At 38.1% G+C, this 27,495-nt stretch overlaps 1 protein-coding gene across 3 annotated transcripts in view; it reads left to right on the top strand.

The window, feature by feature from the left end:
• The window catches only part of ADGRD1 (adhesion G protein-coupled receptor D1), a 145,389-nt gene that overhangs the window by 15,824 nt on the left and 102,070 nt on the right, over positions 1–27,495 (top strand). For 2 of the 3 annotated variants that reach the window (XM_065692482.1, XM_065692481.1), the window contains 7 exons: positions 3,520–3,584; positions 4,358–4,513; positions 7,139–7,198; positions 8,103–8,220; positions 9,189–9,299; positions 11,021–11,096; positions 13,003–13,144. In XM_065692482.1, coding sequence (XP_065548554.1) covers positions 3,520–3,584; positions 4,358–4,513; positions 7,139–7,198; positions 8,103–8,220; positions 9,189–9,299; positions 11,021–11,096; positions 13,003–13,144 — 728 coding nt within the window. The remainder of the gene's footprint in view (positions 1–3,519; positions 3,585–4,357; positions 4,514–7,138; positions 7,199–8,102; positions 8,221–9,188; positions 9,300–11,020; positions 11,097–13,002; positions 13,145–27,495) is intronic. The other variant, XM_065692483.1, reaches the window with a different exon arrangement.

Raw genomic sequence — 27,495 nt, 5'->3', positions numbered from 1 at the left:
ATTCTTGCTGGTTTTTAGAAGGCCGTATTGCAAACTCACTGATTTATACATTCAGATTTTCATGCTGTGAATATACTGCAAGTCGCATGATGTTGGGAGGGGGTGACTGTTTGGGGTTTTTTTATTTTTCTTTTACATCTCTAGTTCACAGCTTTCTAGGGTCTTCTGGAACTGTAAGTTTTCTGTGAAAAATAAATTTCTAGCTGCTTAATGGAAAATGAAGCTTGATGTGTATTTTCTACGACCTTAGGACTTAAAACATAAAGGGATGCCAGGTATTTCTCTAAGTGTGATGAATTTCAAGCCAATATTATTTGTAAGTGCTCAGGTGGTTCGGAACATGTGAGAAATGTCAAGTGCTGAATTTTTTACTCTTTCCTTCCAAGTAGTGGACTGTTAAGATCTTAAAAGATTTCCAGTTCAAGGAATGAAGTTAAGTGAATATTACAATCATAGAATAGTTAGGGTTGGAAAGGACCTCAAGATCATCTAGTTCCAACCCCCCCCTGCCATGGGCAGGGACACCTCACACTAAATCATCCCACCCAAGGCTTTGTTCAACCTGGCCTTGAACACTGCCAGGGATGGAGCACTTACAACCTCCCTGGGCAACCCATTCCAGTGCCTCACCACCCTAACAGGAAAGAATTTCCTCCTTAGATCCAATCTAAACTTCCCCTGTTAAAGTTTTAACCTGTTGCCCCTTGTTCTATCACTACAGTCCCTGATGAAGAGTCCCTCCCCAGCATCCCTATAGGCCCCCTTCAGATACTGGAAGGCTGCTCTGAGGTCTCCATGCAGCCTTCTCTTCTGCAGGCTGAACAGCCTCAACTTTCTCAGCCTATCTTCATACGGGAGGTGCTCCAGTCCCCTGATCATCCTCGTGGCCCTCCTCTGGACTTGTTCCAGCAGTTCCATGTCCTTTTTATGCTGAGGACACCAGAACTGCACACAATGCTCCAGGTGAGGTCTCACAAGAGCAGAGTAGAGGGGCAGGATCACCTCCTTCGACCTGCTGGTCACACTCCTTATGATGCAGCCCAGGATACAGTTGGCTTTCTGGGCTGCGAGCACACACTGTCGGCTCATGTTCATTTTCTCATCGACCAGCACCCCCAAGTCCTTCTGCGCAGGGCCGCTCTGAATCTCTTCTTTGCCCAGTCTGTAGTTGTGCCTGGGATTGCTCCGACCCAGGTGCAGGACCTTGCACTTGTCATGCTTGAACTTCATAAGGTTGGTATCAGCCCACCTCACAAGCATGTCGAGGTCCCTGTGGATGGCATCCCTTCCCTGCAGCGTATCAACCGAACCACACAGCTTGGTGTCTTCGGCAAACTTGCTGAGGGCGTACTCAATCCCACTGTCCGTGTCAGCAACGAAGATGTAAAACAAGACCAGTCCCAACACTGATCCCTGAGGGACACCACTCGTTACTGGTCTCCAGCTGAACATTGAGCCATTGATCACATCTCTTTGTGTGCGGCTGTCATGGTTTAAACCTATCCACACAGCTTGTCCACTCACCCCCCCCCCACCCCTACCCTCCCTGCTCCCGGAGGGATGGGGTGGAGAATCAAGAGAATGTAACTCCCATGGGTTGAGATAAGAATAGCCCAGTAACTAAGGTATAACAGAAATCACTGCTGCTACCACCAATGATAATATTGATAAGAGAAAATAACAAGGGAATACGATGCCACCACCGAACGAGTTTGATGCCCCTGAAGAGAGAGTGCGCCCTTCTGGGTAACTCCCAGTTACCTCCCTGGGCATGACGTGCTGTGGTATGGAATACCTGGCTAGTTTGGGTCAGGTGTCCTGTCTCTGCTTCCTCCCGGCCTCCCCTCATCCCCAGCAGAGCATGAGACTCACAAAGTCCTTGGCCAGAATAAACATTACTTGACAACAATTAAAAACAATTGGTGTTATCAGCTCTCTGCACAGGCTGGAAGTCAAAACACAGAGCTTGCACCAGTTACTAAGAAAAAGCAAAATGGCTCCTGGTAAACCCAGGACAGCGGCCATCCACCCAGTTCTTTATCCACCAAGTGGTCCATCCATCAAATTGATATCTCTCCAATTTAGAGAGAAGGATGTTGTGTGGGACAGTGTCAAACACTTTGCACAAATCCAGGTAGATGACATCAACTGCTTTACCCTTGTCCATCAGTTCTGTAGCCCCATCATAGAAGGCCACCAAATTGGTCAGGCAGGATTTCCCCTTAGTGAAGCCATGCTGGCTGTCACCAAGCACCTTGTTGTTTTTCATGGCATACTAATCAATGTGGCAAATATAAGTTGTTCTTGGTATCTGTTTACTGACTTTGGAGGACTTAAAGCACAATTGAAGTGGACTTGCGTGTTTTGACATAAGAAACTTAATAGGAAAGCCTGTTTTTTAATAGGATGGGTAATCATGCTCCTTTTGGATCCATGAGAAAAACGTGTCCTGTGTATGCAACTTCTGGTTTGTTGTGCTGAAATAGCATACTCGTGGCAAATATAAGACATAGAATAGAAGAAAATCTTCATTCCTCTCTCATAAAAGACCAGTTAAATCCATTTGCATGGAAATGAATCGATATTATTAAAGTGGAACAACTGGAAACCACACAAAATAGAGTTTATTCTTTTTGCCATGACAAATCATTTATGACATGCTCATGTAGTAATTCTCTAGGGATGTTGTGCTATTATGTGACACTGATTAGTAAAGCTATCTGATTAATATTGCTGATTATTATCTGATTAATAGTGACCTCACTGTTGCTTGAAATCAACTTCAAACGCATGACAGAGATAATAACTATGGCACGCTCAGACTACTAATGGAGGTTGTGTTTTGACCATTTTCTTGCTCTATGCAAAACCGGCACGCCCCAAAAGCTTTAGCGTACCTATGTTATTTGATTTGAGGGTGCCTCAGTTTTGCTGCAAGCAATGAAAGTATTGCCATTGGCTTTGAATAGTTCTTATAGGTTATCTTTTTTCTTAATGTGGAAATGTTTTTCTAATCATGGGTATGATTTTTATTTGGCACTTAGGCTTAAGATATAAGTAAATGTTAACATGTGGAGATCATAGCTGAGACCCAAGTCTCATTTTTTCTGGTGTCTGTATGTTCCAATCCCAGTTTCTCATATATTGAAATACAGCAAGGTCATGTATGAAATTGTCAGAGGTGCCTACAGATTATAAATTCTTTCTTATAAGTTGCAAGATTTTTCTTTTTTATTTTCCCTAAATGTTTTGCATAAGTATTGGGAGAGAGTGAGCAAAGGAAGATGGATGCCAATGTTTTAACTGTACAGTTGTCCCTTTTCATTGAGGTATAACACTTGAAATTTCCTGTTTGCAAAGAAAAGTCTAAGTGTTTAAGATAAGTGTAAAACTGATGAATCACTACACAAAATGCTTTAAACAAGCCTGTGTAGCTACAGTACCTCACTTAAGTAAAATGCATAGGACAGCACATATCATTTTTATTAACACTGGCATTTGTGTATGTGTTTTCCCCAGGTGTGCAAGTTCTGCTTTCTTCAACACTTCCATGGTCTGTGATGACAACCACTACAAAACCTGTGGTAAGACAGTCCTCAGAATTCTTTTCTGTACTGTCCAAATGTGTATATTTTACAGGGTTTCCTCACTTAACCATTTTCATTAATGGCACTTTAGTATCCAGTTATAAGTACTTCCAGATACGCATAGGGAGAACTTTTAGTGGCTGTGGGCAGAGTCAGTACAGAACTCTTAATGTAAGACAAATGGAATTGATTGTTAAAAACATTATCTATATTAGAAAATATTTGTATTTCTATAATAAAAAAAAAATTAACATTTCAGAAGTGCTTCATTGATCTTTGAAGATACAGGACATTCAAAAACATGTTGTGAACGTTTCCTCTTGTTTCCTTTAAAATTAGAAAAAAATCTCACCACATAACAAAATTTGTTTTCATCTCTTCAGTAAATGTGTAATGAAAACTGTTAAAGTTAATTTTTCATATGCAGAATACAATTAGCTGCGATCAACCTACGTGCAATTAGCTGTTGCAGTGTATTTTCTCTTTATTGCTATCTGCAGTGTCAAAGTTCTATTAGTTTTCTTCTTGCTCACAAAGGCTTTCAGGAAACCATATCAGATAGGACCTGAATTGCTAATAGAAATACTAACTTTCGCCTGTTTATCCTGTCTGTCTGTTTATCTGTGTGCTTTCCTTGTGGCTTGGCTTCTGTAGCCTCCTAGATCATCCTCCTCCACAGCAGTCTGCTATGCTTAAAACTCTCTTTTGGGCTAAAACAATTAACCACCTCCACATAGAATAATTTCTGATGAGTTGTATCTCTCCTGTAGCTCTCTACTAATGCCTATCGTCCCATTATAACAAATCTCACTGAGGAGAGAGGGAACTTCCGCTCCCCTGACACCTTGCTGGCCTACCTGGAAAACATGTCCTTCAGCTTGCCCAACAAATCCTTGTCAGAAAGTACTGCTCTGAGCCTAACAGAGGTAAGTGTTTTTCACATCTGTGTGTGGAGCCAGATAACCCTGAAATTTCTCCAGAAGCTGGAATTCAACTGCAGCTTCAAAAGTTTTTGGCGACTGCAGAAAATACATGTGAAAAAAACAGTAACTGTTTTACGGAGTAGCAGAAGGTGAATTTCAACCAGAGAAAATGGTTCAAAGGTCTCATTAGTTCTTCGGGATATTAGCTAATGCATTTGGGGCTATTTCTACAAGACACTATAGTCAGAGTAGTGACAGAAGCAAAAAGGAGGCATACATAAGCTGATAGCAAACTAAATAAATCTTTTAACTTCTTATCTTTTTGATTCACTTTCTTATCTCTTATCTTTCTTGTCTTTTTGATTCACTTTCTTTTTTTGATTCACCTTCTTACCTTTTTGATTCACTTTAAACTTAGAAGGTTAAAATTTACCAATTACTGCTGTGTGCCCAACCTTCCGTTGGCATTTATGGCTTCTGTAGTAAGCAGAGGGCAAGTTGTGCCTCTCCTCTGTCTTCTCTTTCACCAAGTCATGCACTCTTTTTTTCTCTGGACTTGAAGGGTCAGAGGCACACATCCTGCTCTGCCAGGTCTGGAGGTGAGAAGCTGTGGGAGAGTGCCTGTCTGTGGCGGTGGTGTTCCTAGCTTTTGTGAGTCAATAGCTTTATCTTGCACAGGGTTCCAGTCACAGCCAGGACTCCTGTGCAGACATATTTCAGACCTCCACTGAAACTGGTTCCTGGGAAGATAAGGTCCCAAGCTTAACTGTGTTAATCTATTTTTGTTTAAACTAATCCACAAAGTGTGTGTGTGGGGAAGGTGTTTTCAGCAGTCAGAGCTGAGGACAAGAGGTGAGTTTTCTGCTAAGGTAAAGTTAGCCTTCTGTAAAAGGAAGGGCATCTAATTCCCTGATTTCAGCAGGCTAGAAACCTATTATTACAATAATCAGCTCTGGCCTCACTGATGATTGTTCCTATAAGCCTGTGGTAACACCACGGTGACAAGGATTATTTACTTAGGCAAACAATATAAATAAATTCTTTCAAAAACTACATGGACAGCAGTTGATAGTTTGTGTTAAAAGCTTAGCATTTGCAAACTGTAAATCTTGGATTTCATGGATCAGTTAGATATGTTGCAAAAACCCTTCTAAAAAGCTCTAATACATTGTTTCCTTTGTTTCGCTGAAAATTTTGTGGGGGCTCTAAATTGAAAATGGAGCATCATCCTGTCACATACCATACCTGTTTCCCTCATCATTTCAGTTGCCATTTTGTTGCTCATTCAAGCTATCTGATGCTGCTTTGTGTGCCATGAAAGTGATTTGCAGACAGAAATGTGGGACATGATTATCTTTAGCAAAGCTATTTTGGGAAGTAAAGACAAGAGAGTTCTGATCATACATACAGACTCTGTCATTTGTCTGAATGATGGTTAGGCTTTGCATTGTCTGCAGCTAATTCCCTGAAAGACAGACACTGAGCACACATGCTGTTTTCAGTAAAGTTATCTGTTCTGATTGTCATATGCCTCACAGCACGAGAAGATTTAAGTGATATGCAGTTAACTTTCTGATTACTGACACATTCATTATGCATTGCTTCTGATAAATGTCTTGCGTTTTCTGTAATAATGCTGCTTTGCTCAATAGCTCCCATAGTCCTGCTTTCCCTCCCTTTCCAGTGTCTAACACATCTCTTTTGGAGTAACTCAAGATGCTATGACCTGAAAAGAGATACATACTGAATGCTCTGGGCAGTCTGGGCTGGGTTTTGGATAACTTCTGTACATGTCAGGTAGAATTCTATACTGAACGTTTGAGAGGGGCTGCATGGTTTGTGCTGCATAAAGTAAGCTCATGTAGTAGGCTCTAGTACTGCCCTAGATATTACAGTTCGTAAAATCATGCTCAGAAAACTCTTGCAGCTTTCTTCTATGTTTCTTAATGGAAGTTTTATATATTTAATTGATGGTTTTAAGGCATTTTGACAGAGAAGTTTAAGAAGGAAATGTGGGTTGTTGTTTTTCTTTTTTGTTTTTTTTTTTTTTTTTGGTGGGGGGTTTTTTTGTTTTTGTTTTTGTTTTTTCTCTCTCTTTCTGTTTGTCTTCAGCAGTGAGACCTCTTAGGACAGGGACTGTATCGTGTTGAGCACTTGAACAGTGCCCACTATGACAGATCTGGACCTCTAAACCAATGTTAGCATGCAAAAGTTAAGCACATAATAAATTGTACAAGTAATGTGACCCAGATATATACCAAATGCTGTTGATATATCTACTTCTGTAAGGCTGAAAGAGGTATTGATGTCATATAAATTTAGATAAAATGGGAGAATAATCTTACTTTAGTCTTAGTTCCAGTGTTGTCACCTTGGCTGTAGTTTAGTGATTGCAATTTGGGAGTTTTATAGTGGTGTTACTTTGAATAAATAAATTATTACTTTTAAATTTCATTGTACAGAACACAAGAGTGCTGGCAAGTGGAGATGAAGTTGTGACTTGAATTAAAATGGGATTATAATCTTAAACCTAAGAAATTCATAGGAGAGACCTGCCTTCGATCCTTACCAGCAGATGTAGTTGATAAATAAATAATCAAATTAATATAGTTTTATTTATTTTTTTAGGCATTTTTAAAAGCCATAGAAGACTTTATGTTATTGCCGAACTGGGGTGATGTACCAGAGGTAAGACACATACTCTTATATTTGTAGGTTAGTTCGGCTGCATAATTTCACATGGATAGTAATGAAACTATTTGCCTGCATTATTAATCTTGTTAGGCATTTTTTTAGCAGTCTGACTGACTTACTTTCTCACGTTACTTTCATATTTTCAGTAAAGAACCACAGACAAAACAATTATGTCATTTTCTTTTATAATACGGTTTTGAGGGTTAAAGTAAGGGAACTTTATCTGCTTCTGTTTCCACTTATTTCAGAATAAATGGAACAATTATATATATATAATAGAACAGATATTGTTGCTAAAGTGTTTAATCACTCCTTTTTTTAGCACTGAACTTAGGTATTTAAAAGTTTATATTTGCTTTATATATTGATATTTTCAATGCATATGAAATGTGTCGTAGTGCTTGCCTGTATAGTGAATTGGAACTTTGAAAGAGATTAAAACTAATATAGGGAAAACTAGCTTGTATCAGTGTTCTTTCTATTCTAGTGTGCCTTTTAGAGTGCAGAGAAATAGTCACAGGAGGATCCCAGGAATTTCCTGAGATTTTTTTTTTCAGTCTCACGGGAGCACAGACTTCAGAACAGAGACCTTTTAAACTGAGAGAGAGAGAGACTAAAATAAATCAATGTCTCACTGAAGCCTAAAATGCTTTAAGACCAAAAGACAGCTAATTGGCTTAAATTTTTAGCCTAAAATTCTTGGGAAGTGGCTTTATACAGGGGACATTTTATGTAAGATTTTGTCCACTCTATGTGGAAAAGGTTGTGGAGAAATTCACATTTGACTTTGGATGGTTGAATGATGGCACACACTGGAATTCAACATGGCACCTTCATATTTTGTGCTATGAACTGCATCTTTTTTTGTTGTAAAGCCTTCTATTTCTTTTTCCTACAGACCTCTTATGTATTTGGAAGTCTAATTCAGACTATTGACAGTGTGATGGCTCATATGACATGCAATCTGGATGAAAACTCCTTACCTTCAGCTCTTGAGGGCACATCATCTGTGGCAGGTAGGATTTAGCAAGAATGTTCTCTCTGGGCTGTGTGGATGTCTTAAATGCTTCTGTGCTTCGTAGCCCGTCCTTTTCCCAACGTTAAGGAGGAAATGAAAACAGATAATTTCCTGTTTTGAATACAGAACTGTGTTTCAGTTGTAGAAATATGACTGTGCAGTTAGTCTACTGGTAATCTGCTTTGACTGTTCTTGAACTTCCTTGAGGTTACTGGGGAGGGGTTTAGAACATAAATTCTATTAAATCAATCTAGTAATACTGTACTGATAGGCAGTTAAAGGACCTAGAGCTCCTATGCAGCATTCTGAACCTGCAGGTATCTGCATGCTAAAAAAATCTTAATTTTGAATGTTTCTGCAGGAGATTGAAAATAGTAGGAATAGTTTTGACCTTTTAGGGTAGTTCTATTTTACTGCTGTTTAGCATCCTAGCACCCTAGTTTCACCTGTGTCTTTGGATGCTACAGGTAGGAAAGGTAATTTATCTGTCCTGGCATTCTGCTCTGACTTGTTGGGACCTGTGTGAGGGGGAAATAACCTGAGCACTCGCTAGTACCATTAATGTATGGTATGTACTGTCTTGAATACTGGCATTCTCAAATGGAGCAGTGGAGGTCTGAAATAATGTCTTCAAATATCAGTGGAAGAGTGTGTTATCAATCTGCTTTGCTTGCCCTGGTAAGCTTAGTATTTGAGCATGGGTGAAGTGATCCGTGGTATATTAACGGTGCGCATATCACCTTCTCTGTCATAAAGGAGCTGGATATAAAAGGCAATTTTATACCTGGGGAATTTACTCTATTTTCCAAAAATATCTGGCATTTTAAATTCAGGCCACTGTAATAGCTATTAGGGAAATCTAGTTAAATAGTCAAGTAGGTTGTAGAGGCCTATGTATTTATGTATTTGTAGAGGCCTATGTAGAGGTATGTATTTAATCATATTTTTGTTTGGGTTATCACACAGATTACACCTTGATCAAGATGCATCCTCAGGTGCTGAATTTGTCCCACTATCGATTTCCATCTCGAGGACAGAGTTATATTTCCATTCCCAGTGAAGCTTTTAATGAAAAAGGTAAGGGGATGATTATGATTTAAAGGGAGGAGCGGAGTTATGCAAACAGAGTATCCAAAAATTATTTTCTTGAAAGCAGGTTTTGGCTTGCTTTATGTTTTCCAAGTTACTAATCAGATTGCTGTTGATCATACTGGCTCTGAAGAAGCAGCAGCTGTCCTGTCATGTGCATGAATGATTGATGTGGTAGAATTTTCGTATTACTTGAATTAATCTTAAATAATAAAGCTGGGCCACAGATACTGAAGCTGTTTAATTTTGACATCTGTTTACAGCACAGAAGCCATAATTTCAAAAAAACCCCACTTTTTTTCATTATCTGAACTGGTTATTTTTCAGAAATTCCAAGGTGTCAGCTCAGGCATTACTTACCCCTTCAGCAAAATCACTCTTAAAATGTTGTATGAGATTAAACTACAAAATGACAGGTTTAACCAACAGCAGCTACAGAAGTAGAATAAAGATGTAAAGTACACTCAGGGCAAAAAGCAGAACTCAGAAATCCATACCTCAGCTAAAATTTAATAAACTCAAAAGCAAGATATGGCTAAAATCGGAAGCTTTAGACAACACTCTAAGATAACAATGTTTGAAGTTAATTATCTATGTTTTAATCAGGGATTGAAGTAGCCTATTAAAGAAAAGCATCTACTTGCATCCTCAAATCTTTGAAAATCTTATTTATATGCCCTAAATTCCAGCCCATGGAATTTACACTGCAGAGACCTTTCTGCAGTTTCCTCTGTTGAAAGGAAGTTGGTCCTTATTCAGAAAGTGCAAAGTCAGCTGCAAATAACCTGCAGTGAGAAAGAACTAATAATTACTGAACTGTCTACCTGATTTGTGGTGGCAGCATAGTTTCTTAGCACTGGCAGGGGGCTCTGGCTGGAGATTTCACTGCAAGTGATTTGAGGCTACATTAACTATAACGGCAAACCAACCTGTAATGTCAAAAATAGCACGTGAGAGGACTGTTTTTTTTTCCTTTCCCACTTAAAGTTTCCTTTAGAGCGTAATCATGCTTGGTAACCTGAAATGAGCTAGGCCATTAAATTTTAACTCTTTCTTCCAGCTAAAGCTCACTTGTGAGAACTTTCAGCCCTCAGGCCACACTTCTGCACTGTCTGAATGAGCTAACCTAAAAATTTATTATTCCACTTTAAATAGTTGACACTATAAATACTTGGAAGCCAGCAATAGGGATAGTAAAAGACATCTGTGTGGCTGACACTTAGAAAATACATGTCTGTCTCTTCGCTCAGATGCTGGAAAACCCATAAATATTTGGAATGCAGGCAGAAAATAGATGATCAAAGTGGAAACTGGTCACCCATGTTTGAGTTTCATAAACTGCCAGTTAATGTAGGTGGTTGCAGAGTAGGTTTGAGATTGCTGTAGCTACCACTGAGACATACTTTGGTATGTCATGTGACCCTTTCTAGTGCTGTGTGGGAATTAATAATTGACAACTGATTAACAACTTATTTTTGAAGTATAGTTGCACAGGGCAGGCATCCTTCTGTTGTTCTCTTGATGTCTCCTGTGCTGTACTGCAAGATATTAATACTTTTTCATTTGAAAGAATCATCAGAAATCTGCTAAAGGAGATATGAAAATCTATAGGAGTCGAGGTTCTTAACACGGAGTTTCAGGTCTAGGAGAGAATTGTCTCTTGCTTGAGTAGTTGCTCTGAGGAATAACCCCTGTTCCCTTTTTCACAGCTTGGATTACCATTGTTGGCCTGCTTTACCATAGTATGCATTATTTCTTTCATAATATCAACCCTATGGATACCAAGTAAGTACTTCAGACCTCTCATGCTGTAACAGCTTGTTTATTTCCTTACTGATATACCTTTATAACAGTCATATCATTATCAACTATAAATAAATTATGAGCCATAATCCTGATTCTGCAATACTGAGGACATGTAGTCATTAACTAGAGAGAGGTTAAAGCTTACATTAGATATTTTGTTTTATGTTGTAATAAAATAGATTCACATAGTAACATGTTTGTCTTTCTCTGTCTTCTCCTTCCATTCATCAGATCTGGTATTAGAATTTCATCATTTTAATCTGTCTCATAAAAGGAAATTACATCTTTTCTCCTGACGCATGTAAAGATAAAGCACTTAAATGAAACAAGCAAGAAAACATAACATCCCTTTTTAGATAAAATCTGAACACTAATCCTAGAAACCTGTAAGGCAATTTTATAACAGGAGGCCAGGCAATGCTTTAATGACCTTTTGTTTTATATGCTGCATCAATGAAATCATTAGCATATAAGATAAAGTAAATGCAAAGCTGTATACCTCTCAGCCGTGCGGTTTCCCAGGGAATTTTGCAAGGCCATTCATGTAAATCATTACACTTTCAAGTTAGTATGACTTTATGTTTTTATTTGATCTTCACTGGGGTGTGTATATTAGTTTACACTTTCAGTCTTTTCCAGTCTGATTTTTTCTGTGGTTTTTATGACAGTAGAAGGAAAGATGCGGCATCTCAGCTGTCAGGGATTGCCTTCCTTTCTTTACATATACTTAACATTGAGTCCTTATGTATATGCTTAAACTTTTCAGTTTAAGTTTGCAGTACCAGATTCTGCACTCAGATGAACAAATTCAATTCACATGCTGGTTACTGGGTTTCTGATACTGATGTGTCAGAACTGAGGACTGGTGCTTGGGCTTGTGCTGAACGAGTTCTGTTTTATTTTACCTTGCTGAGGAACTGAATGAAGTTATTTTAATGTTTGACATGACTACCTTATTTTTTCTAAAAGGAAAATAAGAAGCCATTGCAAAGCGGTGGCAGATGTAAATAAGGTGGTTTTTTAATGTGATTTGCAAACTGATTATTCCCAGTGGTGTGCTATGTTTGAAAATGCATGCTGATGGCTAATTTGCCATGGCTCATATTTCTCATAGTAAATACCATTCATTCACAAATTCAAGAGGTAGATGATGATGACCATTTTATTTCTGCAGTATGTTACTAATAGTGTAAAAAACTTTCTCCTACAGCCAGATGGATCTTAGTTACTCCTAAATGTGCGAAAATGCCAAAGTCATAAGTTTAAGCTGAAAGCAGAAATAAAAGGGTCCTTATGTACTGCAAAATTACTTTAGCCTAGAAAAAAAGTATTATCTGGACGATTAGTTTAGCTGTTTGTGTTGTGACCTGACTTACTCTCTAATGAACTGAATTGGACATAATCAATTTATCATAGTAAAACTGTAAAATATTTCTAAATATATTCCTATGTATATGTTTATATGTTTTATGTATGACTTTATCTGTCTTAGACACTAATATGTATGCTTAATTAGACAGCATGAAACCCCTTCAAGTTTTCTTCTCTTGGTCTTCACTTTGGTTTTTTTTGTTAGTTTTTTCTTACATCCCTTACTTCATAGGATTCTTCCTAGTTATCAAAAGCACTTTCAGCAAGGTTTATAAATCTTTGCAGAAGAGGAGGAGAATGAAGGAATACTTATAACTTCAAGTGCCCTAATGTCTAAAGATGTTCCCTATACTTTTTCGCTGTTGCTTCTAGTCCTGTAATATCTTTTGGTGTCAGATCTTGCTGGAAATTCATTGACTTCAAAGGAAAAAGGAGGTTCTGTGTTAGTGGTGGTGTGGGTGAACTAGAAAAATGTGGTTGTTATACTTCCCTAATATGTTTGTTTCTTCTCAAGGATTCCTGAAGCTACTGCTTACAAAGGTTATATGATCTCAGCAGCGAGTTACCTTATCTCTGTCAAAGTGGAACCTCTACCCAAGCTGTCCCACAGTCTGTCAGGATCTCCTCTTATTACCATCCAGCTCACCCACAAATTGGTAAGGGAAATGCTTCCATATTTTTAGTAGCAATTAAGATGGCATTTGTGACTACAGTATTATGTTTTTCCAACCATTGCACTTCAGTGACTTCAGTTTCCATCACTGAACAAGGCTGATTGGTGCACATGTTGAAAAAGGTAAAGTGACAGGTATAGCTTTAGGACTTTCTATATGTATTGTTCTGTGAATGTGTTTGTGCAGGCTACAGCAGGATGGTATAAATTACTGCTTTCTCGTTAGAGCTTCCAAAACCAAGAATTCATTTATGGCTTTTGCTTTTGGTCTTAATCCAGACATAGCTGAGGTGTTTTGAGTGTTCTTATGAATAAACCCAGAGAAATTCTCCTCCAAGGGCAGACACAAGTATGGTAGGCAGAGCATCCCCTGGGATAGGACTGGAGCAGCTCTGTTGTGAACTGCCCTTTCTAGAGAGCAGAACATTCTGAATCTAAGAAACAAGAGACAAGAAACACAAGAATCTGAAAAAAAATGGAGACAACTTTTATTCAAACTGACCAATTTTGATAAGACATTTCAATTTCACCAAATCAGCGTATTCCACTAAAAAAATGGAAAACTAGCTGATTTTGATTTGCTCTTGGAGAAGAAGGCATTTCTTTGTCTTGATAGTGGAATGGTGAATAGTCGCGTGCAGCTCTCAGGTGCTGGCATGGGGCATGCAGCTTCTGTGACCTACTTACAGCATTGAATGGAAATGGAAAAGAAAGATTTCAATTCTAAAATGTTTCATAGAAAACATCTCTCCTGTGTTCTTCCGAATATTTATTACATTTTTCTCTCAGTGGCTGTTCTCAAGCCAGTTTATCTTCTTCCTGTTAGGCTTCTGATAACGATGGAGTAGGCAACAGAAAACAAATAAATGAAAAAACCCAAGGGCATAGAAATGAAAGCTGTTGTGTTGCTGACAATTTTATAAACTAAGGACTCTTGTGAATGTCCCCAGTGGACTCTTAGAGACGGGCACTTGGAAGGGAAGATTATTTTGTGTAGATCATTTATAAAATGTACTTTGCTTTATTTATTCAGGTACCTCCTCATGCTTTAGTATGGTTACTTACTGGTAGGCTGTTAAACAAACCTGTGTTGTTTTTTTTTGGTGTGTGTGTTTGTTTTCTTTATGCATGTTGGCTTTCACTGTGAAGATCACTGAGGTCTTGGTGTACAGGCATAAATTTTGTATCTATCAGCTGCCTCATACTGATTAAAAATCAGTAGATCCATGAGAATGTGGTATGAACGTGTCTAATGTATTTTGTTTATGATAGATACAGGTTGGCTGGTAGTTTCAGACTCTACCTACAGCAGTATGTGCTTTATATTGTGCATTAGAGGGGTGGCTGATTTCTCTTACAGAGTTCTTAACGCTATTTGTCAATGTGTTGATGGGCAGCCATCCATTATCTGCTGTACTATTTATACAGATACTTCCATTTTGAGGAATGTTCAGGTTTTACTAATTGTGTTAACCCCTGTTCAGGTGTGACTTGGCTTTGGTCATTGGTGGTTTTCTGCATGTCTGTGTGGTTTATAAATTTTATTTTATTTTTTTTAATCATTGTGGGAGATGGGGAAACTTATCCCATTGTGTTAACAGCGCTGGAAAAGTAGCTTAGTGCTGTCTGAAATCAGTCCATAAATACATTTTTATTTAAGTTCTGAGAGTTTTAACTATAAGGGAGGAAGTATTTCTAAATGTAGTGAGCATGATCTTAAACTCTGTTCAGTAAACTGTATGGGGGTAACAGCTGGGCTAGGTTTTGCTCTTAGGCATACAACCCCAAAAGGAGATGGATAAAGCACAGAAGGTATCCCCCCTCTGAAAGGCAGAGAGCTCATAATTTCCTCACTTCCTCTGGTACTAATCTGCTACTGGCTTTTATATCTTACTAATCGGCAACATCCTGTTACTTGGATGAGAAAGCACAGGTCCTTTCTATCTTGCTAGATATTATTTCACTCTCTGACGAGGATTCCAGTTGAGTACGATTGCTCATGAAATTAAAGTAGAATTTAAAATGCAAAAGAAATTCAGGATTCAAGATCACTGTGTTAAAGCATGTACTCTAATATGAAGAGTAAGTCAACCTATTTATCTAAGATTCTGATCAAATGTAAAGACTAAAGCCAAGAGCATAAAATCTGGTTTAGAAACCTGTTTCATCCATTAAAATATTGCTTGTTTGCTTGTGCTAATGAGAGAAACATTTGAAGTGGATACCGATCTTATTCTTACAGATTGTCCCACATAATGTTCTCAGAGGAAAGTATAACAAGAAAAAGTAAAAAATAAGTCCAAACAAATGCTTTTCTCTGTTAAAATTTAAATTTGCATCTGACTTTACTCAGTTGATTTGATAAAGTTATAGCTACTGTGATGGCATCTACTGGATTTTACACGTATGAAAATGCGAGGAGTGAAAGGAGAATAATGTGGTTTCTTGTAGTGGTTGTGGTGATGCGTGGCCCAGCTTAATAACATCTTAATTATTTTTTTTCTAGTGTGCATAGGAAAAATGCCACTCGTTAAGTAACAGAAAACAAAAGGGTATAAAATAAAACATGTCTATTTTAGGAAATGGTCACAAAGAGAATGTTTGTGAACTGAGTATCACCTCTTAAATCAAAACTTCACAGAGCATTTATCATTCCACAGCCTGACTTACTGTTAGTTAAATCTCCCCTTAAGCAAGGATTCTCTGGGGTTCTCTGAAATGGTCTGCATATTTTATATGGCTTTTGGGAGCTTGAGGTGATTAAATTACTCTTTCTGTATGAAACATGAGGCAATACAAACCAGTATTAATACCTAATCAATTAGGTAAGACTGCAGGGAGTGTTTATAAATGGGTTGTTAATGCTTCCTTTTGCAGGAATCACCATGGGGCAGTGGGAAGAGTACACAGAAGAGAAGGGTGACCAGCCTGTGGAACAGGCTGGAGGTTAAACTGGAGCTGGGAATTCTCCTCATAGTAAATGTTGTATATACACTGTTGCTTTCACGGGTACATGCACTAGGGAGACCAGGCACTCCCCTCCACTGGAGGGGATGTAAAAAGAGGACACTAGTAAATACAACCATTAGGCTTTGATGTTCAGGCTTGAAGCTGAATTGGTGGGACCAATTCTTTCTACTGACAGAGGGGCAGAAAATCTTCTAGTCTAGCTTCTATTAGTGGAAAATGGCTTACTGACTTAACATAGAAATTCTTGTGTATCAGGATGAAAAAGGCGTCCATTTTTTTCCACAGGATAAATATGTTACTTATTTAATTGTTCTTATAAAGTAAAGATTTCCTGTGGGTAGGACAGACATGTACATTTTGCTGCTTACAGTGTTATTTTTAATTGTTACTATTCTAAATTTTTTCTGTACCACAATACCTGAAACTGGTCTTTCTGTTACTCTTTTTTTCTTTTATCTTATGAAAATATTAACAGCTTTAAATGAATTGTTTAGCAAGAAGACTACATCAAGGATTTAAAATAATGTCTTTGCATAAGAACATAAAGTGATTGTTTTATTCTTTATGCCATTCTGAGGAACGCTTATCTGCTCTCTCTGTCCACGGTGTCCACTGTTTTAATACAGTGACATAGCTGGGGATGAAAAGCGATTCTCATTTTCTTTCTTTGTAGATGTAAGATAGCTTTCCTTGTGATATTATGGGATCATTGAGGGCCCTTTTGCTTGAGACTTATTACATATTGAAGAATTACATTCATAGATCTTCTTAGTGACTGTCCCTTCCTTCCCACTGCTTAGGGTACAAGATAAAGATGAGAGAGAACTCATAGTACTTTGACACTGTAGACTCAGATATCTTGTTGTCACTGTTAAGCTCTTCTATTAATAATGGGATTTAAAATATGATTAAATATGTTATACTGTTGGTTCAATGTTAGTCACACTATGGTAAACCTGTACCTGTGCCAAGAATAGGAAGCTTGTTCTGTGTGTATACATATTATTTTCTTTCTATACCTTACCTGAAAAACTGTAAGTCAAAGGCTGTGATGCCAGAAAATTATGTTCTTGACAGCTAGTATTTCCTGTAATTGCAGTATTTTCTGTGTGAACACACGTTTTTCTCTGAACTTACCAGCTCCCTCAGTATACCTTCTGGTTGGGTCAGGTTGTAGTATGTGGTAGTCTCTGTTGTTCTATAGACTGGAACACTTCCAGCCCATCAAGGAGGATCAGAATGAAAACAAGTTAAATATTAAGTGGATCAACAATACTAACTGTTGCTCATATTTAGCCAATGGGTATTATGGCTGAAAATGTGACTTCTGCAGAAGTGTGAAGGTGTCATGTTACATTAGAGACACATATCTTGAATTATTTCTTCACAATAGGTTGTAGTATTTATTGTAATATAAACATCTTTATCGGCAAAAATTTGTGTGAACTAAGCCTTCTAATAGACAAAAGTTGATACACTAAGTTATAATAGTCAGTTGTTACTCAGGAACATTTTGGTAGAAGACACATTTTTTGTCTGATTTTTAAATAGATGCTCTGCTCTTCAGCAACTTAGCTGATTTCTGTTACCTTTGTTGCCAAAGACAGTAGTTCATCCAACACCTTCAGTGTGTGTGGGATGATATGAAGACTGATGATCGTTTGCAGCTGAAGAAAGCTTAATCTCAACCTTTCCAGATGTTTTGGTATGAAGCAACAGTACATTTTGTAAAATGATTATCCTCAAAAAAATTTCTGTTTCTAGCAAGATGTTTTTCATAGCAGAAGCAGCTACAGAAGAACTAACATTTCACTTGTATGAGCCAAGAAATTCCAGCACAGGCAGAAATTTAGAGAAGATGAATGTCAAAGCTGAAATGCAAACACAACATACTCTGGCAAGTGTCAGAAGAGGCAACAGAGGGAGAAATGGTGTAACCATTGACTTACATACTGTGAGAGGGCCTTGCATGAAGAGTAGATGCAGACTGGAAATTCTTAATGTAGCTGGTTTCCCCAAACGCAGTTAAGGCAAGTGCCACTGGAAAGACTTGTTTGATTTGGGGGGAAGGGGAAGGTGCTTTACTAAGTTACTACTGTAGCATTGTTCCATCTCATTCCTTTGCTCTGTGTGGTTCATTTTAACAAATGTAGCACTTGGGGAGTTGTCTGCCTGACCATTAAGTGTTACCTTTCCTCCCATATTATTACACCGAATCATTCAAACAGCTGCTGCTTTCCTCATTTTTTGACCAAGTAATCTCTTGATCATTTCTCTGCTTTTGCTCTTTCTGCAATGGGTGCTTCCCAGCAGAACCCCACAATGACCTGCTCACTAGAGTGCTTCGTCAATGAAGCTTTATCAGCTTTTCTCATTAATCCCATCTCATATTCTGTTACATGACTTTCTTAAATCTCCACAACCAGGAGTTATATAAGAGCGTCAGCATTCATTATTGTAAGTGCAGCCTGTGTGTCTGGGAGGTGCTCTCTTGAGTACTACTTTGGAGATGGTAAAGTGCATGGAAGAGACAGAACTCATCTCCTCTTAACGGTTCTCCCATGGTGAAAAAGTGCTGGTAGTCCTCTTGCAGCTTAAGGAGATAGAGACAAGGTTAAGGGACATTTCCATTAAGCTTTTGATAAGGTAGTGGAGCTCCAGCCTCTAAAAGGTACCTGAACATCATTGCACTCTCTTGTCTTTTGCCTGGCCAGCAATGTGTCATACCCCAAGCTTTGTTTAGTATCATTACTGATAGGAAATTAAAATGGGAGTATGATCAATTCCCGTTTCAACACAAATATTAGTGCTACCATGAGAGAGACAAATCAATGTGCAGGCAATTTATTTTTATGGCAAGTTAAGTGTTGACTAATTTATATATCGATTGAGGAAAAACCATGACTTTTACCCTCATCTGCAGAACAAAGGTATAATTTTTCACTGGATGGACTTTGCCAGTGAATTTTAAATAAAATATTATGAAAACTGTGACTCTTAGAGTGTACCACAATTAAACAAAAAAAAAAAAATCTAGATCTTCATAATTTAGAAAGCAAATCAAAGTTCAGTACTTTGTTATACAAGTTAAATCCTTGCTATAAAGAATACAGAAAATCCATTGAGTTCAAATGAGAGATAAACAAAGTTGCAGCTAATTTTTTTGTTTGTGGACAACCTTAAAATACAAGTAGTCATTACAATGATATACAGCATCTCTAACAATAAAGCAGTAGTTCTGTATTGTTAATGTTATTAACAGAAACATTGCAGGACTTGTTTTCTCATAGGAATCCATTCTGAAAGCCTAGAAAAGCACAGTAACAAAAAATATAGATTTTTTTTTTTTTATTAAGCACATTGAAGATTGCCTGCTGTAAGAACCAGGATTGCGTTGTAGTAAGATGTAATTCATAGATGGTTTCATTTCCGTGTCAGAACAAGCTTAAGCCTTTGGAGGCACAATTCTTCCCTGTGTATCACTCATTTGTCATGAAACAAGTCCTCGGTATTTCTTTGTAAGTGAGTTATTTGCCTTTGAGGTGGATATTACAACAGAAGTGAGGGCATCATGAAGTTATTGGATGATTTTGGAAGTATGCAAGTACAGTTTTCTTTCAATTTTATTCTTTGGGTGCGTGGGTAATTTTATATGCCAGCTTCCAATTAGTCTATCTATAAAATTACCTCTTGCCTAAAGAAAATAACCACTGGTGACTGGAACTGAGTGTTATCAAACTACAGCAAAAAGCATCTGCTTTTTCTCTTACAAATTTCTGCTTGCAAGGGACAGTGCATCAGCAGTTGGAGGTCAGTCAAAACCAAGCAATAAAGTTTCAAAAATCTTGCTGACTTAAACCCCAAACTGAATCCCACAGTCATCCTGTTTAACGGAACTGCAGTATCTTGTGCTGCTTCACACTCTGCCTGTGACTGAACATTTGTCACAGGAGGAGAAGGGAAAATTAGAGGGCTTATATTTGATGTGATCAAATCTGGTCCAGTGATGTAGAGTTCTGTCACAGAAGTGAACACAATTTTTAAATTCAATTTGATTCCTCTTGTTTAAGCTCCTCATCAGTGACTGCATCCTCAAAGCATCCTTGCATGTGGTGGTGGCTTATGGCAAGAGTTGTGCTGCATTTAATGAACTCTCAGGGTTTCTGCTATAAACCAAATTTCTTTGCACAGTGTTAATACAGATATATACATATTTAAATGTTATGAAAAAAAGTTACTGCAGAAGCCAACATTCAGATGTTACTAACTTTTATGTTTAAAATCATAAACAGAAATGTAAGAATAACATACCACCAGTCCCTAATCCCCCACTGTGAGCATGGATCCTGTAAAATCTCTCTTGATGAGGTCAAGCTGTTTTTAAGTGGCAGAAATAAACTGCAGCATTTGAAATGGCAAGAAGCTGGATTTAGAACCAAACTGCCCAAATTATTTCTGACCCTGTTTATAAAATATATATATATAATTTTGCTGATTGAGAACTTGAAATTCACTACAGTCAGACAGTTGGAGAGAGCGTGTTTTCAAAACTGTTTTGTGAAGAGATACATTAAATATAAAGGGTAAAATACAAATTTAGTTACAACCTGTGGTAGAACTGCTGACTCCCATGGGGCCAAGCTTTCAGTCCTCACGCAAATGGTGATCTAATTGGTACAACTCCATTCTTCATTATTCAGAACAATTTAGAGAGAAAATAGAATCAAATCCACAGAGTAAAAATGCAGACTTTTTTTTGGATAGTTTGTCTGTTGATTGTGCTGGCAGCCAGTGGTTTTTAGGGAATAGAAATCTAATGCTAATGCATTGCTGTCTCCCCATTAGTAACATCTTAAATAACTATATAAAAGCAAAAGAAGGAAGGACTTGGCAGATACTCTGGACTCATTGACTCAACTTTAGACAGGTTCAACTCGGTTTGTCTTCCAGACAAGGAACACTAGCTTCCAGGCAAGTTATTGTGGTGTTTAAGAAAGATGTTGTTGTCTGTTTCACTTGATTTGTAATTTTGATCCTTCACATTACAGCTGAGTCACGTTGTCTGAGTTTATACTGGAAGTCTTACACACAGTGGTAAGCTTTAAGATCTAGATTTTCTTACACTAATTGTCTTACTATATTTTCACATATGGCAAGAATTAAAACAGACAAGACCCATGTCCCTAAGTGCTGAGAATTGTTCTTAAGGCAGTTTTCTGTCTCTAATATCTTATGTGTATCTCAGAAAGGCAGAGTTTCCACAATACCACTTGTACAGTTAAGTGGGACAGTGTTATAAGGAATACAGCTCTGTGTACAAATATCTTCTGAAAACGTAAAGTTCTGTCAGCATTTACATTAAGCAGTTAACAAGTAGAAAGTTCACTACAAAATTTCTCACTAGGTATTTCAGCTGAGGTGCCATCTTCAACTATATTTTAATCTGCTTTTTTTCGTATTGCTTTCAGTAGTAAGGGATCTGAGTAACCTGTTGTACATTCTCTTTGAGATAGTTTGGTGTAACAGTTGCTGGTTTGGTGGTTTTTTTTGTACCAGTGGTGAGTTCAAAACGTTAGCGCTAAGTGTTGAGGGAACTGAGCTACTTTTATTAATTCTGTGTGGTTTCAACTTGCTCATGCTCTTTGCCTTTTAGATTGTGGGTTCACATTTCTCACTTGCTAGTCCGAAGCATTATCACATGCTTGTATTCCAAGTTCCTAGATTTCTGGCATTTCTGCCCGTGTCTGTGAAACCTCTTAAGCTTACGGAAATTATATGTCATGAATGACCAATATTTAAATGCATATAAACGAATGATGCTTTACTCAGAAATTGGTAAATATACTAGATCTATTTTTGTGCTCCTGATTTATATGCTGCTGCCTTGGAAACATATGTCAAAATGTACTAAAAATGATAAGTTAATGAAAGGCTAACTGTTGTGAAGATGGGACATGATTTTAAATGAATACATCCTTCTTCACATACTGCGGTTTAGAAAACTGCTGTGGAAAAGCTCTAGGCTATTTGTTTTATCTCATGAATCAGTTCTGGGTTTTTTGGAGAGGGGCTGTCCGAAAGAGTACAAGATCTAGAAGGATATGGATGGTAACAGGAAAATTCAGATGTACTTGTCAAGCTTTTTGACCATGAAGCTCATCTATGTTGGCTGTCAGTTAACAGGGATCTGACTAGGAATTTTTGAAAGTTGCATATTGGCATGTCGCACACATCAGACATGAATGATGAATGCAAGGGAGTTCAGTATGGTTTTGCGGAACTAAAAAAAGCTTAGTTTGGGATAATGAGGATTGAAAAGTTGTCTTAAGATTTGCTGTTCTGGTGATAAAGTAGTGGACTGTTTCCAAATGAATTAATTCATAGTAAGGAAGAGGAAGATTTGAAAACTTAAGTCTACTTAATGCAAATTGATTTTTTTTTTGTTTAGTTGTTTTTTTTTTGTACATTTAAGTAGTATTAATTCCTGCAGCAAAGTGCTGTGGATATTGGTTTGGGCCACTGAATGGGAAAACTACAGTATGGTCCACATTCAGAGTGGAGTTCTCACAACCGTACCAGCAAAGTGGGGAAGATTGAAGGGGAGGTACCAGTTACACAGCCTAATGGAGGCAAAGGCTATTGCTCTGCTGCTGGTGGCGAGCGGCATTAGTACGGAAATAATCCTGCCCTTTCTAATACACTCCTGAGCTGTTGCATTTGAGCAGCAATGACAAAACAGGGCACCTGCTAGGCAGTGGTGAGTGCGAGCTGCCTTTGAATTTCCACAGTGGCATTTCTTCTAAAGCAAACCCACAGCCACCTGATACTGCATTGTGGCTGTGACCATGCTTATTACAAGGCAGCTCTATGCTAAGTATAGGCTGCATTACAGTAATAGCACCAGTCTTAAACAATGCTTGTATTCAGTTCACACAACGTAAATAAAAACTTTGGCTTAGAAGAGTATGCTAATTTTAGCTTAGTAATGGCAGAGGAGTCGTACTTCAGAGAAATCTGTGGATGGTAATTTCTGGGTTTGCTCATTTCCCTCCCCACTGCTTGTTACACACCAGGCATTTGAGCTTGACTCCCTCTGCTTTGCAGCAGAGCTGGTAGATAATGATATTAACAGCTAGTAATAGAAGCTTGGAGTTGTGTTTTTTCTTTAGCAGAAAATGTGCAGCTGATAAGAAGGGATTTTCCCTTTTTTTGGTGTTTTGTTTGTGTTTGGGGATTTTTTTTTTTAAATAGCAGGCACACCCCCCACCCCCCCACCCCCCCCTTCCGGGAGAGTCCTTCCCAACTCTGCAGTGCCTCGCAGTGTATGGCAGTAATCTTGATCTGGTCTATTATTTAATGCTATTATTTAATGACTAACATATGTTTTGAAGGGGAAAGTGCACTGTAGATGAAGGCAGGGCTTATGTGATAACACTTTTAAGTATGACAACCAGAGCATTACAATTTAAGAAAGAGAGTAAAGAGTGTAGTAACATGTTTTACAGGCATTACTCATGTGACTTCAATCAAGCACATTGTCATGTACTTTGCTGAAGTTGAGTATTATATAGTGCTAAACAAGAAAAGATAGATGATGTAAAAATCATAGACAAATCCCATGAACAAATAAAATGAAATAGAAATTTAATTTGCAGTATATTAAAGTTGAATGAATTTAAAGTTCTATTTTAGACTATTAACCTCTTCTTAGAAAATTGAAAATGAGGGGAAAAAGAAAAATTAGAAAGGAGAATGCAAGGATTTTTTAAAGTGATTTTTTTTTTTTTCCTCTTTGAGAATTATTTTCCTCAGGGTATTGGACTTTGGCTCTTATTTGTTGTTCAAATGGGGATGTTTTATGCATAAAACTAATGCAGGAGGACACAGAATATGCTTTTGTATAAAGATAAGCTTGGAAATCCTTACAAAGATAAGTGTAGAAAGTCATGTCTCAGAGGCACAGATATTTTTAGTAAAATAAGTGTTGGTTGATTTCAGAGAAATAAATTGCAATATTAGTTCAAATAAACACTCAGGCTTCATTAGAATTTGGTGCGTAAAGCCTCTGTAAGATCTGGTACTTTTGCAGTACGCCAATGTACGGTGGACACTTTCATAGTCTCTCTGTGGCTATAAGATAGAGAATGCATAAACTGAATGCTCAAGGAGTTTCTAATTAATAAAGTCATGAGGGAAAATATATCCTGTGGCACTTAAGATTGGTCCATGTTAAACTGTGTGTGATTTATGCTGCTCTTTGGCAACAATTTTATAATGGACTTTTTATTAGCCTAAAGACGTTTTAAATAATGACAATAGTGGTAATTGCAGAAGCACTGCTGTCTGGATTTTTCATTCCTTGTTTCTGTCTGCTGTGATAATTGATATCAAATATGTCTTGCAACAGAATAAATCTGGAGAAAGCACCAGACACACCAGGGACTTTGGTTTTCCTGAGAAATGTTTATAATTATTCATTTAAGCTGCTGAAATCTTACTGGTTCCCACTTGTTATTGGTGATGACAGTTCTGCCCTCAGCAAGTTGTGGAATCTCAGATTCGGGAGAAAGCTGCTTTTTTTTTTTTTTTTTTTTTGGGGGGGGGTCCTGCCTCAACCTAAAAATAAATTTTATTGATTTTTCATCTGGCAGACAAATGATAATTCTTTTTAGGAGTACTACTTAGGCTCTCAGAACTGGATCCATTTGTCTTTGTCAAGAAAGCCAGCCTTTCAATGTAATGTGATTAATTATGCATTCCAACTAATTTAAAGGCTAAAAGAGTATTATATTTTTATTCTAATCTCTGATTTCTCAGTTTAATGTCTACGTAATGGTTGTGTTGTAACTAATGCCAAATTTTCCCCCTAGATTTATGTCAGTGCTGAAGGCCTGATTTCCATTGATTTCAATATATGAAACTGTTGTGATGATCTCCTTTCTAGTCCAACAGTCTTGTTTGTTCTTGCTCAAGCTGCAGAGAAAATATGGCTATAGAAACTGGCTAAACATTTAGTTGGGTGCAGGTTCTCATATGGGCCCCATCAGCACAAGTTCACAGAAGTTAATAAGTTTGTGCTAACTAAGGGCATCTCCTCCAGGAAAGACATTCTCAGACCCTGCCACAGAGGCTGCCAGAGAGTTCCTGTAACAGCCATTGTACTTTCAGAACCTGCTGAAATTTGCAAAAACAGGACTACTTCAAACCTGTTGAACACTACCAGTAAAAGCATTTCAGACCATTGTTTCAGGCTGGCATATGAAAGCTTTGAAACTGAAAACTAACTCTTAAACCAAAGTTGTTTGATGAATAACAGATCACACTTAAGAGCTCAGTGTTCCCTTTCTCGGTCCTGTGAATGCAGTGTTGAGTCCTCCTAAACTGTCACCAAGGAGCTATGACAGCTTCATGCATTTCTGCTTTGCAAAGCAGTTGGGCTCTGTGTAAATTCCTTCAAGGAACAGAAATATTTACACTGAATATCTGCCAAGAGTTAGACAAAGTGTTAGTGAGGGTGAGAGAGGTGTGGGCAAAGGAGGAAAATCATCCAGGGAATAATTTAATATAGCAAGAGAAAATAGAGCACAAACAGCATTTCTGTTTCAGAGAAGCATTACTTTGCTCTTGGGAACAGTTTCCCACTGTGAGAGAAATACGCATGAATTCAGCCTCCTCTGCAGGACTGACTTCTCTTGCAAATGGCCAAGTGCTGTCAGCTCATTCACTTCAGAGCTTTCCATGTGTTAAGGTGAGGTTAACTTTTAATCTTTCGGGTCAAAGCTTTTACTAAGTGAGCTTCAGCTAGATGCTGAAGGCCCATTTATTTCTGCATTCATAGCCATACTGTCAGGAGCAGTGAAGGTGTGTACCTATACAGAGCTGTGAGGGCGCTTCTCAATGCGGCCACCTGCTTCACATGTGCAGGTTTCTGCTTCAAGTTGGAGCCAGTGTGCACAGCTGCAGCACCAAGCACAGGTCTCTGGCAATGAAATTCCTGCCCTTAAATCCCAACTAGGCATATTTAATTTGTCTAGCAGGGATTTGTCTGCCTTATTTTCTTTTGTTGATTTCTCTTTAGCATTAAAATCAGAAATTAAAATGCAGCATGGGAATGACCAGTTGGGAGGGGTGAAATAGATTGTTATGTGCAAACCATTCAGTATACAGGTCTCACATGATCCCTTGAGGGGTGGTAATGGAGGAGACAATGGAGGGAAGCATGGAGGGAACAAGCTCCTTATAGATGTGTTATTAAGCCTGATAATTTATTTTCAGAAATATATAACTTCACATGTATCTAACCACCTTGGAGTATGTGATGTCGCTTTAAATCATTAATTTCTCGGCTGACCACATAAACACCAAACCCGAGTATACCCTGTGAACATCAAACCTGATGGAATGATAGATATACTTGCAGCAGAATTTGTAAAATTTGTAAAAAGAATTGTAGAGACTTAGTGCTTTTTTGTAGTAAAGTCTGTACCCAAAGGAATGAAAGCACAAGTTGATTATGTAGTGCATTTTGTTTTGTTGTATATTTCCATTCTTCTGATGTAGTCTGCAGACTGTTGATTAGCTTTTTACTTCCCTCAACTTGGCTATTTTGTATACCCTAGAACTAGATTTACATATTTTAACTCATTCTTTGTCTGTCTCTTGAGCAAAGTTAGAGCTAGTAAATATTAGATAGGAAAAAAGTATTCTTACACTTAAGGGAAAAAAGAAATTAGTTTGCTTCCTGCAATTAGCCTGGAGAAGAGAAGGCCGCGTGGAGACCTCAGAGCAGCCTTCCAGTATCTGAAGGGGGCCTATAGGGATGCTGGGGAGGGACTCTTCATCAGGGACTGTAGTGACAGGACAAGGGGTAACAGGTTAAAACTTAAACAGGGGAAGTTTAGATTGGATCTAAGGAGGAAATTCTTTCCTGTTAGGGTGGTGAAGCACTGGAATGGGTTGCCCAGGGAGGTTGTGAGTGCTCCATCCCTGGCAATGTTCAAGGCCAGGTTGGACGAAGCCTTGGGTGAGATGGATTAGTGTGAGGTGTCCCTGCCCATTGCAGGGGAGTTGGATTTAGATGATCTTAAGGTCCTTTCCAACCCTAACTATTCTGTGATTCTGTGATTCTAACTATCACTGGGCCAGCAGAAAATAAACATACTGACAAGAGTATTTAGTGGAGCAGCAACTTCTAAGTGGTTACTGAAGAGTGTTCCTGGAAGGCAGACTCCAAAAAGCCAAATTTTGAACTGTGGCTCTTGACTTAACATTGTGCTACTTCAGTGAATGAAGCAAGACTATTCCATGAATTTGGGGATCACCAAAAGTACTTGATAGCTTGAATTATACATGCTGTTGAAATGC

The sequence above is a fragment of the Lathamus discolor genome, chromosome 12 (assembly GCF_037157495.1).
Source record: "Lathamus discolor isolate bLatDis1 chromosome 12, bLatDis1.hap1, whole genome shotgun sequence".
Lineage (NCBI taxonomy): Eukaryota > Metazoa > Chordata > Aves > Psittaciformes > Psittacidae > Lathamus > Lathamus discolor.
The sequence above is the reverse complement of the archived record's forward strand: the minus strand, read 5'-3'. Positions and strand labels throughout refer to the sequence as shown.